This window comes from Hippocampus bargibanti, linkage group LG06 (assembly GCF_051943395.1).
Source record: "Hippocampus bargibanti isolate YZ-2025 linkage group LG06, ASM5194339v1, whole genome shotgun sequence".
NCBI lineage: Eukaryota > Metazoa > Chordata > Actinopteri > Syngnathiformes > Syngnathidae > Hippocampus > Hippocampus bargibanti.
In genome coordinates, this window is record NC_142739.1 from 10,065,743 (window position 1) to 10,083,014 (window position 17,272).

General features: G+C 39.2%; 1 protein-coding gene and 1 long non-coding RNA gene across 3 annotated transcripts in view; one reads left to right on the top strand and one right to left on the bottom strand.

Moving 5' to 3' along the window:
• Positions 1-17,272, top strand: part of creb5b (cAMP responsive element binding protein 5b) — a 95,694-nt gene that overhangs the window by 13,660 nt on the left and 64,762 nt on the right. The window contains exons 4-5 of the mRNA XM_088998694.1: positions 1,845-1,966; positions 7,477-7,628. Coding sequence (XP_088854820.1) covers positions 1,845-1,966; positions 7,477-7,628 — 274 coding nt within the window. The remainder of the gene's footprint in view (positions 1-1,844; positions 1,967-7,476; positions 7,629-17,272) is intronic.
• LOC148896385 (uncharacterized) lies at positions 366-16,529 on the bottom strand. Of its 2 annotated transcripts, none has more exons than XR_016115289.1 (6): positions 16,389-16,529; positions 8,961-9,081; positions 8,819-8,881; positions 4,370-4,876; positions 1,827-1,974; positions 366-1,599 (listed from the first exon to the last, which is right to left on the bottom strand). It is a non-coding gene; the product is annotated as an uncharacterized LOC148896385 (long non-coding RNA). The 2 variants fall into 2 exon arrangements; XR_016115290.1 differs by lacking the exon at positions 16,389-16,529 and adding an exon at positions 10,191-13,148.

Consider the following 17,272-nt stretch of genomic DNA (forward strand, 5'->3'; position numbering starts at 1 on the left):
TTCTGGGATGCTACACATCAGTCTTTATGCCTCAAAATGACCCGGAAGAACTTCTTTAATCGATTGCAAACATTCATGCTTTCCTCTTCAGAACTATTTGAATCATATTCATAACCGGATGAGTCACAAGAAACCATCTTCTCCGAATCTGAAGGCATTGTTTTGATTCTCGAGCAAGGCAAGACGTCTTGCCGTAATGTTAGGAACTGGGGGGCGGGACTTTCTGTAAATGCCCAATCCACAGCTCAATTTTTTGGCAGATTTCGCAAGTCATTTTTATTGGTGTTTTGCATTTGATTAAAAATATCAGCCTGCGTATTTTGGGTATTTTAGATGCTATAAAACGTTTTTCTAATGTCAGTTAGGAAACAAAAAAACTGGTGTCGGTTGTCCTTTAAGGTTGATTTTTCTCGTTGGATTTTGAAGCAATAGATGGCATGCTAATTTATGAGAAGGCACTTAAGAATGTGATTTGTGACAGAAGGTCCTTTGTCTTTCAATAGTGCAGTGATATGTCCAAAACAACAACCATTAAATGTCCCAAATAATTAGGAGAGTGATAAAATAAGCAGACTGTGATAAAATAACAAGAATGTGTGCCTCACAGTGGAAAAAAGGTTCTGGCTTTTGCATGTGAGGATTTGCAGGTTGTTTTTGTGCTTCTGTGGGTTTTCTAGAACCATGCAAAGTTTCATTTGAGTAAAAATAAAAAGACAATAACTTTTTTTCACCATGTTATATGCTGTTCAGACAACTGTGCGTGCAGTAGTTTATAGTGTGTAATATTTTACCAACCATACATGCTCACATTTATTATAATGACAATGATGATTAAGAATATCATACGGAGCACAAAGAATTGGTTGGACATGAACTTGATTGTCTCATTTTCCAAGCCTTAACGTCATCTGTCAATCTACGATGCAAAAAGTAATTTGGATAACAGTCTGTCTGCCACATGTGACATCCCTTAGCCCAAAATCTATAGCCTTCCTCCTCGACTGCGAGATCAAATGTAGCTTTCCTTGCTCACGTTACACCTCCAAAGCTTGCCTTATTTTTCATAAGAAATGCTTGAAATGAAAGCACCTCTTCCTTTGGGTCTTTCCAAAATCACAAATGTTAACTGTTATGAACTGTGTGAAAAAAGGCATTTATTAATTTATTGCTTGCAAAATCATTTAGTCAGAGGTTGTATCAACAACTCAACGCTGATACTCTCGTTTTTCTTTCAAGCACTATTGGAAAAAAAATATGTGCTGGGCAGAAAAAAAACAAAAACTATTTGGGGTTCATAGGTCAGCATACTAGTCAGAGTAAAACAAGTCTTGGTCTCCTGAAAGTAGATAAACAGACTCTGAGCTATGCTTTTAGCCTTTGAAACAACCCTGATCCTAAAATCGGCCTCAACTGTCTGAAACCTGATCTCCATGCACCCCCCATCCTCTACAAAGCCAAGTTGAATACCACAGCTTTTGAGTGCCCTCAACAAATGAGACCCCCGCATGGTGGGTGAGCTCTGTACTTTATCAGCTGCTCTGGTGCTGTCGAGAGAAGCGACTCTCCTGCCCCATCCACTTGAAAAGTTGTCGTGTTTTCCTAAATATAAGAGCAACCACATTTTAGTTAAGTCATCCTTTGCTTTTCAAGGAGTTAAGCGAATCCTGCAAATGTAAACGACATTGCCCCGTAGTAAACGGTGTGGCATTTTATCAAGTTAAACGTTAAACAAAGGCATTTATACCTTAAAAATAAAATCACTGAAGTAAAAATGCAGTCTAAGAAATGAACAAATAAAAAAAAATAAGTGATGATAACACTTGTACTTGTTGCTTAATCTGCAGACCAGACGCCAACACCGACACGCTTCCTGAAGAACTGCGAGGAGGTGGGACTTTTTAGCGAGCTCGACTGCTCCATTGAGCAAGAGTTTTGCAAAGCCCAGGAAGAAGAGGACTCCAAACAGGTATCGGACTACGGGAATAGAAACCTTGGGTAAAAACAGGCGAACTTGAAGCCACATGTTCTCCGACGAGGGTCATGTCAGGTGCTGATGACTCGCTATCTGCTGCAGTCATCAATTATATCATTTTTCCAGTGCAAGCCATAGTAGGTTAGAAAACAACAGCCCATCCAAGTTTTCGTAGTGTTTCTCAGTCTTTCCACATTTTGTCTCATCTTATTTAAATTTCCTTTTTTTTCAAAATTGTACACACAACACCTTGAGATGAAAATGCCAAGAACTACATGTATTTAAAAAACAAATCTTTTTGTGAATGCATTTTTTCAATAAAAGAAAAATGACATCTACGTTTACAGCCTTTGCCGTGAATCTGAAAATTGAGCTCAGGTGCTTCCTATTTCCACTTATCATCACTGAAATGTTTCTACAGCTAAATTGGAGTTCCTGTGTGGCAAATTTATTTGATTGGAGATGATTTAGAAAGGTATGCACCTGTCTATATAAGGTCCTAGACTTTACAGAGCGCAAACCTATCATCAAGTTAAAGCAATTGCAATATCTGGAGACATCCTAGATGGGATTGCAGATCTCAAGAAGGGCACAGACAAAACTTTGCTGATTTGAAAACTCTGAATGAGTGACCTCCAGCATTTAAATGTTTAAACTAAGCCGTTAGAGTGATCGGGAAGTAATCAGTTGATTTGGTTGGGATATAGAACTCTTCCATTCTGACTTAAATGGCAAGAATTGCAGAGGTGGACATTTTACAACATTTTGCCAGGTGATCATTTGTCATCTGTCAATGGTGTCCACCATTATTGTTTTTTTTTTTCAAGATGAACTAAACTGTCATCAATTTCTCAGTCCCTCGTTTTATTTTAACTGCACTTCCATCGTCACTTCCGTTGGTAAATTTCACCGGTCAGCGATGCTGTCAGTCAGTCCGTCAAATGGCTCATTTTTTATTGTCTCCCATCCATTGGCATTTTCTCAAACACTTAATAATAATAATAATAATAATATTAAAATTAATAATAATAATAAAAATTAAAATTAAAATTAAAATTAAAATTAAAATTAAAATAAAAAATAATAATAATAATAATAATAATAATAATAATAATAATAATAATACATTTAATTTCAAGCGCCTTTCAAAACACCCAAGGACACGTTACAATAAAAACAAAGCTTACAACAATAAAACCATAAGTAAAATGATACATAATAAAGTAGCAGATTGAACTAGACATTGAAAGCAATTAAATTCCAGAGTGTGGGAGCAGAGCGACTGAAAGCTCTGCATCCCATCGTGGTGAGACAGACGGGGCGCATAGAGGTGAAGGGAGGATGAGGATCTTAGGGACCGAGAGGGAACGGAGATTTGACTTTACTGCAATCTGTCCAGCTATACACCCAACCACGTCTTCACTGACAGATTTAACAGCTAAAACACAAAAATGACATGTAACCTTGAGTTTTGAAAGGTGCTTATAAATGAAATACATTATTATTATTATTATTATTATTATTATTATTATTATTATTATTATTATTATTATTATTATTATTATTATTATTATTTATTTATTTTTATAAAACACAAATTGATGCGTAACCATATTATGTCATTTATTTATGTATTTATTTATTTATATGTGTTTATGTATTTTATTTATTTGTGTGATTATTTATTTTTGTTATTATGTATTTATTTGTTGAATTATTTATTTATGTATTTATTTTGTGTGTTTATTTGTGTGTTATTTATTTATTTGCTGATTTGTTTGCTTGTTTGTTTGTTTGTTTGTTTGTTTGTTTGTTTGTTTGTTTGTTTGTTTGTTTGTTTATACAGACGGTTGTGTCAGGAAGAGAATCCGACGTAAAAGCTTGACCAAAACAAACATGCGAATCAAACCTCTGAAGATGGAGGACACTGATTCGTTGTGGTGACACCTGAAGGGAAAAGCCAAATGGAAAATAAGATTTATTTATTCTTAAAGATATTGTTTTTGGACGTTTTTTGATTTTTACTAACTCCCAGGCCCAAAAATGTGGGATAGCAATCGCAGATGCATTTGCAACGGTTTCTCATACCCTCGGTGACCAGTAAAAGGCATGTAAACAGACACTGCAATATGTCCTGTATTTTGGTTAAAATTTTTGGCATGTATTCAAATATCTTTACAATTTTTTGGCATCATGTTTTAAGCCTTTTGAGCATGTGGGAGGGGTAAAACAGGAAAATCATTCTATTTTTTTTCCAATTGTTCCTCTGTGTCACGGACACCTATAGCGAGTGGGTCTGGAACAAATTCCCCGTGATGAAAAGTTCACTACTTCTTGCAATTTGGTCAAATCAAAATTTCACCTTTTGTAGATAAAACATTGTGTTGTTCACCTTACCCCTGCGCTCTATGACCTCTCATTGGCCATGTTCACATTGACAGACAAGGCTGGCAGGTGCAGATTTGTCATCCAGCACAGGTGAGGCGATGAGAGATGAGATGACTTCTCCACCTGTAACTTCAAATAAAACTTCAGTCTTGTGAGGGAGTCCATCTTTCTCAGTGCTGACAATACTAAAGCAGAAATGCAGAAATGTTGAGAGTCCTTTGTGCTTTTAAAGTAAATATCATCATACATAATGCTTGTAGATTTAACAGATGAAGACGATGCATTGCTAGTTGTCACATCATCACAAGACTTCTTATCTAATCTGCCTGTCTGCGAAATTGTTTGGTGCAAGTTGTGCCCAAGGACATTGTCCAAGTCTTTTGACTCTGGAGCTTGTCTGTGTCCGGCTCAACCACATCTAGCCTCCCCAGTCTGCATGCTTTATGATGGGAGTTTGTGCCATGTCACCGGCACAGCGGGGTGGGAGGAGGGTTCAGTGTTTGGGGGTTTCAAGTCCTGGGAAGCAAAAAGAAAAAGGCAGATTTATGTAACATGTACCGAATTGACAGTGAGATCATCATGCAATACGTACAGATGACAAATTCCTACATTCTAACCATAGACAAATCATATTTGAATTCATTATATACTATGTCTATGGTTAGAATGTAGGAATTTCTCAATATTTCAATGACTGCATCAAGGGGCGACTGATTCCAAGTAACAGGCACTAAAATGTATTTTGACTCTCACTCCAACAGATTGCATGTGCAGTTTGCAACTGGTGTAAAAGTAGCTAAAACCGCCATATTTAAAAAGGGCTTTTGCACATTAACTCTATGAACTCTTTCAACAGTAGCCAAAATGGAACTGTATAGTGCCACTTAGCAGTTTTTTTGACAACGATACTAGTGCAGCGTGTTCTACCGGAAACAAATTCCTTGTGTGTCCTACATACTTGGCAATAAAGATGATTCTGATTCTGATTCTGATTCTGATCTCTGATTAGGTAGCGCTAATGGTATTCACTGTGTAACTGTGTGAGGGCGCCGTAAGCACAAAATGAATTTTGCACTGCTGTTAGTGGAAGGCAAACAAACATAATCGAATCATGGAGAAGAAACAAATCACTCAGAAATTCCAGTACCCTTTTTTTGCTTGATTTCACTACCCCCAATTTCAAAATTGGAACAGTATGGCTGAAAAACAGTTGTTGGACAGGCCAACTCCCGAAAATTGTTAAGAGTGCTAAAATGATCCAGAGGCAAAATAATGCAGAGTATAAAGGTGTTTTGTCATTAGTGACTGGCAACAAATCAGTTCTTACAAAGTTAGATCATTCAGAAGGTCTGAAATTGCATCAGTAAGGTGTCAGGATAATTTAGCTTTCTCGCATTTAAAAAATGATAACTCATGCGGAAAAGCTCCATTACCCCAACGGCTTCTTATTTTTCTTGTGCGTCCTCGTCATGGCATTATTTTCGAAGCAAAATCAACTAAATCAATTTGTTTCAAGTTTGCAAAATCTCATTGGGCATGTAAATAAATAAAAATGCAGTTTTGGAGTGCACAATGGATTGCGCACATATTTGTATGCCCACGTGCAAAACAAGCTAAAGTAGGAATGGACAACTGGTGGCTTTCAGTAGCCTCTCAATTAATTAGATACATTATTATAATTTTTTAAACATTGATTAGAGAACTTGTAATCATGTTTCCTGTACTATATGTTGAAGTATATTACCATTCAAAATTTAAGACAAGCACTTGCAGTCTTATACTGCCCTTTACTACAACATAAGTAAAACTCAAAATTGGGAACTTGATGACATGCAGGACAAACATAACACCTGAATAATATACATTTTTGAGTGAGATCTCTTTTTTATTAACAAAAACAAACAAAATACATTTTTGGCATTCAATGTTGGTTTTCTGCTCAATGGTGTTGTGCCATCCTTGAATGGTCACTTTTACGTCGTGTGAAATAAAAATCGATTGTTCACTTTATTTGTTTTTGAAGGCTGGGTCTTTTAAACGTGCATTTAGCATATCTACTGAGATACTGACCTTCACATTGGTACTATTAAAAAAAACAGAAATGTACCGTATTTTTTGGTGTAGAAGGTATATAGTAAGTATAGGGCGCACACCAATGAATGTCTTTTCAAACCTTTCCCATATACTGTATAAGACGCAGATAAGGCGCAACTTCAATGAATAAAAAAAAGGTTTCCAAATACAGTAAAGTCTCGTTATATCGATATTCTCGGGAGTCGGAAAAAATATCGATATAACCGGACTATCGATATATCCGATCCTGTGGCATGTAAAATTTCTCCTTGCGTTCATAGAAATACAGTAAAGTCTCGTTATATCGATATTCAAGGGAGTCCGAAAAAATATCGATATAACCGGGACTATCGATATATCCGACCCTGTTTGCATGTAATTTTCTCCTTGCGTTCATAGAAATACAGTAAAGTCTCGTTATATCGATATTCAAGGGAGTCCGAAAAAATATCGATATAACCGGGACTATCGATATATCCGACCCTGTTTGCATGTAATTTTCTCCGTGCGTGCATAGAAATAGTATCGATATAACCGTGACTATCGATCTATCCGATATCGATATAACGAGACTTTACTGTAGTATCGTAATATGCAGTACTATCGATATAACCGATATCGATATAACGAGACTTTACTGTATAATATATAAATATACAAACATTTTCCAAATATAAGGCACACCACATTCTAAGGCGTTACAGTAGAGGCTGGGGTTGGTTACACACTACTTCTACTGGGGGATGGCTGCTAACTGTAGTTGCGAGACTTGTTGTGGCTCAAAACTACTTCACATAGAAGGCGCACCTGCATATAAGGCGCAGGGTCATATTTTGAAGAAAATCAAGGCTTTTGGGTGAGACTTATACACCGGAAAATACAGTATTTATTCTGTCTAAGCTTAAAATAGCACTTTTTTCATACATGTGTGTGGACGGCAATGAAAAATTGTGCTCCCTATCCACCATATAGGCTTGCTCTCCCTCTTTTATAGCATTGTGATCATATCCTAAACTTGTTGTCTTTCCCAATTGACTTTACAGAATATCTCTCTGCACGGCCAAGGTGGCCAACACCAGCAGGCCCACTCGAGAATGGGCAACCACGATGCCAGCATCGTGATCCAGCAGGCTCTACCCTCTCCTCAGTCCAGCTCCGTCATCACTCAGGCTCCATCCACCAACAGACAGATTGGGTGAGTCGGCCGCTGCAACCCGCAATGTAATCAACTTGACATTGGCTCACGAACCAGAAAATGCAGCCAAACGGAATCTGACTACCAGTTGAAATATATGCCCAATAAGTAGACGTTCACACCAAGCAGTTCACAAGCATGTCTTCTTTGTGTTGCTACCAGTTGTCATTCTCTCTGGTCTCCGAGGTAATATCAGAGTTTGGTTACTTTTAGTGAGCAGTGTACCAGTGGGTAGCTGAAGATGTTTTGCTCTTTATTCATCATTGTTCCTCAGCATAAGGTGCCATAGATGAGGTCATTGTTGAAGTCCTCACTAGTGTCCACCTTAACAGTGGTTTAGCATTTCGTGTTCTAAAATTGCTCTTTTCACTGCCGAGGAATGGACAGGCATCGCCATGTGTTTCTCTGTGAGTTTTGCGCCATCATGCCGCAGGTGTGGAACGACACCCGATATCTGGTATGTGGAATGAAATACGGTGCAGCTTCAAAGGCTCAAAATGCATTCCAGTTCCTGGATGTTGGTCTAGTTCCAATTATCTCATTTCATATTGTTACACAAGTGTATTCAAGTATTCCTTTGAGGCTTGTTGAACTGCGGTCTCGCGAGGTACTCGATGATTTTAGATGGGTATTTTACTTGAATGGTTTGTTTGAATTTGGAATTACTTTGTACAACCTCACTGACTTTACCCTTTTATGGATCACACCATTCAAATATCTTTGGCCCTGGGTCTGCAAAATATGGCTTTCAGAACAAAAGGCAATATTTATTTCTTTAATTTCAATACCATAGCCCATTTATTATACATAAAATAAAGTATATTTTGTGTAGTTTTAAGGCTTATTTAGTAGAAATGTATGTTTTATGGGGACCTGGGAACGGATCATTATCATTTTAATGGTTTCCTATGGGAAATTAATGTTAGGAATACAGTGAGACCTCAACTTAGGAACGTAATTGGTTCCCAGACAGAGTGTGTAAGGCGAAAAGTGTGTATCTTAAAAAGAATTTCCCATAGGAAACCATTAAAATGGGAATAATCCGTTCCCGGGTTTCCATTAAATATACTTTTCAACTAAATAAGCCTTAAAACTACACACAGCATACCTTATTCTATGTATAATAAATGTGCTATTCTATTGTAATGAAAGACATACACTGAATTGTATCATAAAGTCACTTTATTTACCTTTGTGATGGTCATTTATGGCTTGATGGAATGGCGTTGGAGGTTGAAGGTCAAAGGGAATTGCTGTTTGGAAAGAGAGGCACATTACATGAGGACTGTAATTAAAGAAATAAACTGTGCTGTATAATAAAGTTTTATTTACCTTTTTGATGGTCGCTGATGGCTTATGGAAGGAGAGTCACCTTCCATAAGGACTGTTGGTAACTTAACCTCTGGTGTTGTTCGGTCGTGTGCTTCTGCCGAAGATCACTCCGCCAGCCGTGCTGAGTGTGTATTATGAAAATAGTGCTTATTATAAGGTTTAATTTTCATAAATTTGACGTTTGTAAGACGAAAAGTTTGTAAGTTAAGGTGTTTGTCTCACTGTACACACTTTTCGCCTTACACACACTTTCTTGGAACCAATTAAGTTCGTAAGCCATGGTATGAATGTATTTTTTTTTGAATCACACATGAAAAAATATTAATCATATATATTAGTTTTACTTGCTTCCTGACTGGGACAATTAGGGCTCAGTGAGGAAGTGTGAAGGCTTTATCTTAAACATTTGCTTAAGTGACCAAATATGGTACCTCGACTAATAAAGGGATGAAGCAACATATGTGAAGACTTTTTTGATGTGTATGAACTTAATAGCTCTTTGAAATTTGTCTTTGTGAAGGTTGTGGTAGTCTTTATCTTGCGTTTACACTAACATAAGCACTTGAAATGCCAGTCACTCGAGCACAGACCTTTTTCCGACCAGCCCTGTGTTACTTTAAACCAGGCCTGTGGAAAGCTCAACATTAAGATGTCTACATGTTGGACTCATACGGTGCCGAAGTTATCCAGACTAGATTTACAGCTTGAGAAGCGAGTGAATATTGGATGGGAGGCCCATCACTAAGCCTGAATGACATCCCATCAGGCTCTTTGTCAAGGAGGACAAGGATGGAATTTCATCCCCTTTGGAGGTGCAGCGGCAATCACAGCCAGTAACCTAGACTTTGCGGGACCTGCTTCACCTGAGTTTACCTGTCATTAAAAACTCTTCACCTTTCTGAAGAATGTTCACCTCTTCACAAGTTTATGATCACACGTGCTCGTCTTATCTCTGTTGTTTGGAACCTGAGTGGCGCTGGGTGACTTTTTTTTTTAATGCTTTTAACAACAACGAGTGGCATTTTTATATACAGTGGGCCAACATGTTTATTTGTAGATTTGCTTATTTGTGGATTTTTTTTTCCTTAATTTTCATTTCTGTTCACAATCGAAAACAGGTTTTTTTCAACACAGTTACAATGGATGTCAATTACAGTGATACCTCGGTTCACGAACCCCTTAGCTTACGAACTTTTCGGTTTACGAACATTAAATTTATGAAAATTTTACCTGGGCATATGAACTATTTTTCGTGATGTACACGGAGCTGCCACAATGAGTGATGTTTCGTTCGCGAACGAGCCCGTTCTCCGCACAAGAAAATGGCTGCCGGCTTGTTTTGGTCCTCTATTTCCCGCCCCCAGTCGTCAGTTAAAGCCATGTGATTAGTCAAGAACGCAGCAGTGAGGGGGGTGTGGGGGTTACAGAGAGAGAGAGAGAGAGAGAGAGAGAGAGAGAGAGAGAGAGAGAGAGAGAGAGAGAGAGAGAAGCCATTCTCCAGAAAAGAAAATGGCACCCGACATTTTTTTTGTCCTCTATTCCCCGCCCCCAGTCTTCAGTTAAAGCCATGTGATTGGTAAAGAACACAACAGTGAGGGGAGGTGGTTTAAACATTAAAGAGACAGGCAGACGACAGAGAGAGAGAGTGACAACATGGATAGAAAACAGTGATATTTGGACCCGTTTCAACTTTGATAGTTTGATAGTTTTTTTCTGTTCTTTTGACTTCAAGACGGCGCCGCGAGAGTGGCTGCCTTTGCAGCAGCTCCTGTGTTTTGCTTTTCTACTTTCATTTCTTTCATAACTTTGCTGCTGTGAAATGTAAATTTCTCCACTACGAGACTCATAAAGGGAAATCCAATCCAATCCAATCCAATCCAATCCAAAGGCAGAGTGTAGACTGCGAGGTTAAAATTCCCATCAATCGGGCTGCACAAATAACCCGCACAAGTCATATGTACACTTGATGCAAAAAGCTATCAACCCAGCTAAACAGAACACAATTGATGGGGAACTAGGTCAAATTATCGCAGAGAAAGAACCTACAAGGGATCATTCCTCAAGATGGTGAAAATTAGAAGGTTCCTCATCAAGTGTTTAATGCTGATGAAACCGGCCACTCCATTCCATCAAGCCATCAACGACCCTCACAAAGGTAAATAAAACCACTTTATTATACAGCACAGTTTATTTCTTTAATTATAATACCATAGCACATTTATTTTACGTAAAATAAGGTATATTTTGTGTAGTTTTAAGGCTTAGAAAATTAGAAAGTGGTTTCCTATGGGAAATTAATTTTTGGGATACACACTTTTCGCCTTACACACTGTCTGGGAACCAATTAAGTTCGTAAGTCAAGGTATCACTGTATATGCCATTTTTTTCACATGCCAGGCTAAGCCGTACCTACTGTAAATAGTGTAATTTGTTTATTCACGGATGTGCCACAATACTCACTATAACCTGTATGATACTGTTTACCGTAATTTCCGGACTAAAGAGCTCCTCTTTATCAGCCACGCCCAGTAAATTTTTCAAGGACAAACCATTTTGTACATACATAAACCGCACCTGTCTATAAGCCGCATGTTTATAAAGTAGGACGGAACACAGAAAAAGTTTTCAAAGTTTTAATAATATACCTTCACTTTCCTTTCAAAACAGTGCCTGTTACGCAACAGCAATACAACATGCATTAGGGTGGTAACAGCCCGAACAGGGCTGGTAAAGAAAAACTTGCCGGTACAACTGAGACAAGGCAGCAATACATTCGCACTCGCTAACAGGTCTGGGTACAAAAAATTACCAAGTCACTGAAACGCGAAAGAAATACGTTATCAGACTTGGGCAAAGGTTGCTCTTCGCATATGGCCAGTTTTGGTAAATGGTTTCTCGCCGCGGGTATCCAAGCCTCTCATTGAACTCGGAGGGCCACTTTAAATGCACGAGTCACTCGCGTAGTTACCGTAGTTACATTAACTTGTGTCTTCCTCGGCACATATATTCGCCATGTCTCACTCTTACCTTTAGTGCTCGAGCACCCCTTGGCGGCCGTTAGGAAAAAAAATGCATAAATTGGCCCCATCGTTGCATGAACCGCAGGGTTGAAAGTTTGTGAGAAAAGTCGCGGCTTGTAGTCCGGAAATTACGGTAATTTATAGTTTTTGACCTTGAGTGTAAAAATAAATTTACACAATGGAAACATGATCATGAACTAATGTTGTGAAAGTGTTTCAACAAGAAACTATGAGTGCTAAACGACAGTGTTTCTTCACAAGACACTTCGTAGGCTTATTATAAATTCTTCGCTCAAATTCTCATTTTGACTAAAATGGTTATGTGCATGGGGTAACTACCCTTCGTGTATATTGGATTTTCCCTATCCATGATAATTTTATATTCCATCCTCTGCGGCTCCTTTATTGAAGGAAGTTGCATAACTGTACTTGAAATACCTTTTGATACAATAACGTTTCTTCATTTTGGTAGGCCAATAAACTTTTATCATCGTCATATAAGCTCAGCAGACGTTATACTTTCAAGAGTGAGAGAAAAAAAATGACAAAACCACATTTTGCTTCCTTGAATTGTTCTTCAGCTTTGTTGAACACACAAGCGCGAGCATCCAATGAATTAGGATAACAAGTCATTTTCATTGCTCCACAATGTTTACTAAAGAGCTTTGAGGCTTGGAATCAATTAGGATTGGCTTTCCTCAAGTCCATTTACTTTCGAGTTGAGCTGGGCGCGCAGCTGTGAAACCCGAGGACTTCTCTCGCTCTCCCTCTTTTTCCCCTCGCCTTTCCCTTTACCCGCGTCCCTAAAAAATGGTCTTTGGGGAGCACCGCTGATACAAACCAGTGTTAAAAACCCCAGTATAAGAAACAGCAGCTCTGACTATCATTATCATAAAAAGGAAAAGGGGTCTCGAACTGATTTAAATGCTTTTCGATTGTAAACATCTGGGACTGAGTTATGTCAGAGTTAAATGCGTCGGGCATCAACCATGAGATGCAGCATTCGGTGCAGGCCTCATCTTTTTTTCTCTTATAACAAGGGATGTGCACAGAGATGGGTGTGGGCACATGACATTTAAAACAACATTATTTGTCCTCGGCTCCGAAGAGGCGTTCACTCCGGTCGTTTCCATTACGTAGAACAATTAGTTTTAATGCAACTAAGTGAATTGAGTGGCCATTTATTTACGGTGTTTGTAAGAAGGTGTCCTTTTTCCGAATGGTGGATGTCGCACAAACGTGTTGTTTCAGTCAACGGTCTGCAGTTGAACAGCAGTTTTTATCCTTGGTCTGGATTTTGTATGATAAACCCTGTAATTCAGGGGTGTCCAAAATCGGTCCTCGAGGGCCGCCGTCCTGCCTGTTTTCCAGCTCTCCCAGGAGCAACGCACCTGATTCAAATCATCAGGACCATTTTGATGCTGCTTAAGAGTTAGCTGATGAGCTGATCATTTGAATCAGGTGTGTTGCTCCTGGGAGAGCTGGAAAACAGGCAGGACAGCGGCCCTCGAGGACCGACTTTGGACACCCCTGCTCTAATTATAATCATAAAAATAACAATTGGAGCCAAATGTATCAGTATGATTCGATAAATTGATCATTTAAAATTGTTGTGGGATTTGTTTTAATTCATCACATCTTGGTGCGGTTCAAAGGGAAGTCAAAAAGACCCATTAGCGTCCATGATTTGACTGCACAAGAAGGAGAAGAAGTAGAAGAAGAAAAAGAAGACAAGAAGGAGAAGAAGAAGAAAGAGAAGAGGAAGAGAATGAGAAGAAACTTAAGCGAAATAGAAGAAGAAAAAGAAGTAGAAAGGCAAAAAGAAAAAGAATAGGAAGAGCAGGAGATGAAGAAGAAAAAGAAGGAAAAGAAAGAGGAGGAGAAGAAGAAGATAAATAAGAAGAGGAAGAAGAAAGGACCGTCAGCGCAGAGCGCTGATGCATATGTGGAACTGTCGCGGCTTGGAATTGAAGTGGATTTATGTGGGACAGGTGATGTGAGAAAATCCCTTTTCGTCAATGGATGCTAAAGCTGCGCGTTTGCTTTCAACATTTAGCTTGCAGTAGACGTGCACATTCCACCATGACGTCCCTGATCCACTGCTGAAAAGGACACTTTGATCCTCTCCTCTTTCATCTGGAACTGCTTCATGTCACAAAGAGGGTACAGAATGTGCTGAAGAATGAATGACTCTCTGTGTATTTGTGTTGTCATGTTATTTGTTATTTAGTTTTGTTTTTTTTTTTACTTTGTTACTCCCGGGTTAAGTGAACGCTAGCGCGTGTGGCTGTCACTGCTCACCCGCAGAAAAAATATCCCGTGACTGTGAAGCAGGGGTCGGGAACCTTTTTGACTAAGAGAGCCATAAAAGTAAAATATTTAGATTTTTTTTTCAGTGAGAACCACAACACACTCGCGCGCGCACACACTCACACACACATGTACACACGCGCGCGCACACGCACGTGCACACACACACACATGCACACACATACGCACACAGACGCACGCGCTGCCACTTTTCAACAAAATGTCAGAATGTATTATTTGAAATAATTTTGTGATAGTACTCATCGTTCACATGAATGGTTTTCCGTTCCTCATGATTGGTAAAAATCCATCAAATGATCGGAATGACAGTCCAGGTCCATACGCAAAGTTACTGCTAGATAACCTGCACACAGCTCATTAGCTTCCACACTTACTATGCAACATACTTCTCACAGAAGTATATTGATGCTAACGTTAACATGGGGCTTGTTAAAATGTCTCTGACATTTGACTGTTTCATCGATGGTATTGTTTAATTGGAAATTAGAATCAGAACCTTTTCTCTCCACAAAGGCGAATCCTCCGGTGCATTCAAGCTGAAGTGTACTTTGTTTTTACTCGTCGGGCTCATTTAAAGGGGCGTTTACCTGTTTCAACTGACGGCCAGTATCATCCAATCACATTTTCCCTTTCCACCAACCTAGGTCAGTGTCATCCAATCAAATTGCGCTTTCCGCCAACTGCCGCCCCAACAGAAAAGGAACAGAAAAAAAGCGAAAATATGTATTTAGATTTAGCGGCGGGCCATATGCAATCATCAAAGGAGCCATATATGGCTCGCGAGCCATAGGTTCCCGACCCCTGCTGTAAAGTGTCCTTGAGAATTTTGAAAGGTACTTATAAATGAAATGTATTATTATTATTATTATTATTATTATTATTATTATTATTATTATTATTATTATTATTATTATTATTATTATTATTATTAGTAGTAGTAGTAGTAGTAGTAGTAGTAGTAGTAGTAGTAGTAGTATTAAGAAGAGGAAGAAGTTTACTGGTAGAAAGTTTAGCTAAAACTTTACAGCGCATCATTTTTCGGGTAGCATTTTTCTTTTCAGTACATCACTGAAAATAGTTCAGAACAACTGAGCTATATTGAAATTCCTATCAATAATTATATAACTAAAGTACTAATGGTCCGTATAGTGAATCAAGGGATATTGGCTTTGTACCCTTTCCCAATTACTTTTGATAAAACGTCCCCTTAAACCACAAGTTCATACCACGCATTTCATCACAGATCCTCATTTTATCTCTATTTTGCATGAAATGCACAAAATGTAGTCCTTACCTTTCCTTTCACAAGAAATTGAAGTCCGTCTTAATGCAAAACACGTGTAAGTCATAATATTCGCAGTGTCGTTGTTGGTTACGGTCTTAGGTTAAATAGCGCCATGTTGGGGATTAATCTCAGGTCCTGATGATATTCTTCTTCCAAAGATTCCCTTTTACATTTCAACATGTCCTTCCATTTTTTAAACAATTGTGGTCAGTGTGTGCAATTTTACAACTGTACCGCGGTTGTATCGCTCTAATTGGGAGTCTTGAATTCAACGCACATTAAATATAGGTTTTCCCCATGCCTCCAATAAGACAAGCGAGCCCACAGAACGGCATCTGGCGTTGTTAAGAGTTTCTTAAATACAGCTCAGCTCCATTTGCCAATTTCATATTTCACTCTGCTTATAATTCTTCAGCCCACCATGCGGAGTGACAGAGTCGAAAGCCCCTCTCAGCACTTTTCTGTGTGCTGTAGATAAACTTTAACCTCGTGGAGTTGACAATTCAAACAAAACATATTTTATGAGTGTTTATGATTTGTTTAGCGAGATAAGAGGAAAGGTCTTTTCCCGAGTGCAGGAGAGCAGGACCTCGACCGAATGCCTGAGGTGCTCTCATGTCCCGACTTGACGAGTACACTTCTCCACATGAGCAAAACTCAAGCCATGCGCTGCATTTAAACACTGCGGATGCGTGGCTACGGAACAAGCAGGCATTCAAAGGTGGTGTGCAGTTGATTAGAAAATGAAAAGAGTGGAAAAGAAAGCGGCAGAACATCCGATGTACATCTGACCTGAATTAAGATGAGCTCATTGTGTACTGCAGCGTGTTTAATAGTGCGTTCGCTGAGGAACGCCCAATCTCTGTTCCCTCTCATTCCAGCGGGGCTGTGTCATCCCTGCCCCGGGGCCACCACACATGCAGCCTCCTGCACAAGCAGCTCACACTCAGGGACGAGCCTCACTGGGATCACTTGCACGCGGAAGTGTGGAAAAGGGGGATCAGAGGTAGACAGAGGGGGAGGAAGAAAAGGATCAGAGGTGGATAGTGAAGAGGAAGAGGGGGCAGGAGGGACATGGAGGAGAGGAAATGAAAGTTTGGGAAAGCGGCGGCATCAGGTGGCTTTAGCAAGAAAAGGAAACGAGTAAGAAAAGGAAACGAGGACGCATCATGTTGAAAATTGTACAGAAGACAAATGCGATGAGAGGAATGAAAAATTGAGGACAATGTAGTCGGATGATCAAAAGACATTGATGATGCAAAACGGAGACAATTGGATTCGGGTGGAAAAGGTGCGAGTGTAAATGACTTTTGAAACGGTCTTTAGTTGGCCGCCAGATGTTTCTGCACCACTAAGTCCTCAGTGGGTTTACACTTACTCTCAAGGCCAACGGGCGATGATTGTGTCAACAGTCGTTGGGAATCAAACCGCCCCTTCTTAAACACGTCTTCACGTTGGCTCAAAATTATGCTTTTCGCCTCTTAATTGGAGCAACTAAGAGAGAGCTTATAACACAGATGATAGCCTCCTGACATTGTATGACAATGTGTTTTAGAATTCCTTTATTCATTTTTAAAACCCTAAATCACTCCTGTCCAAAGTCTGGTCCAGGGGCCAAATGCGGCCCATGGTCAATTTTCGTCTGGCCCGCAGTCTCCATCATAAAATCAAAAACG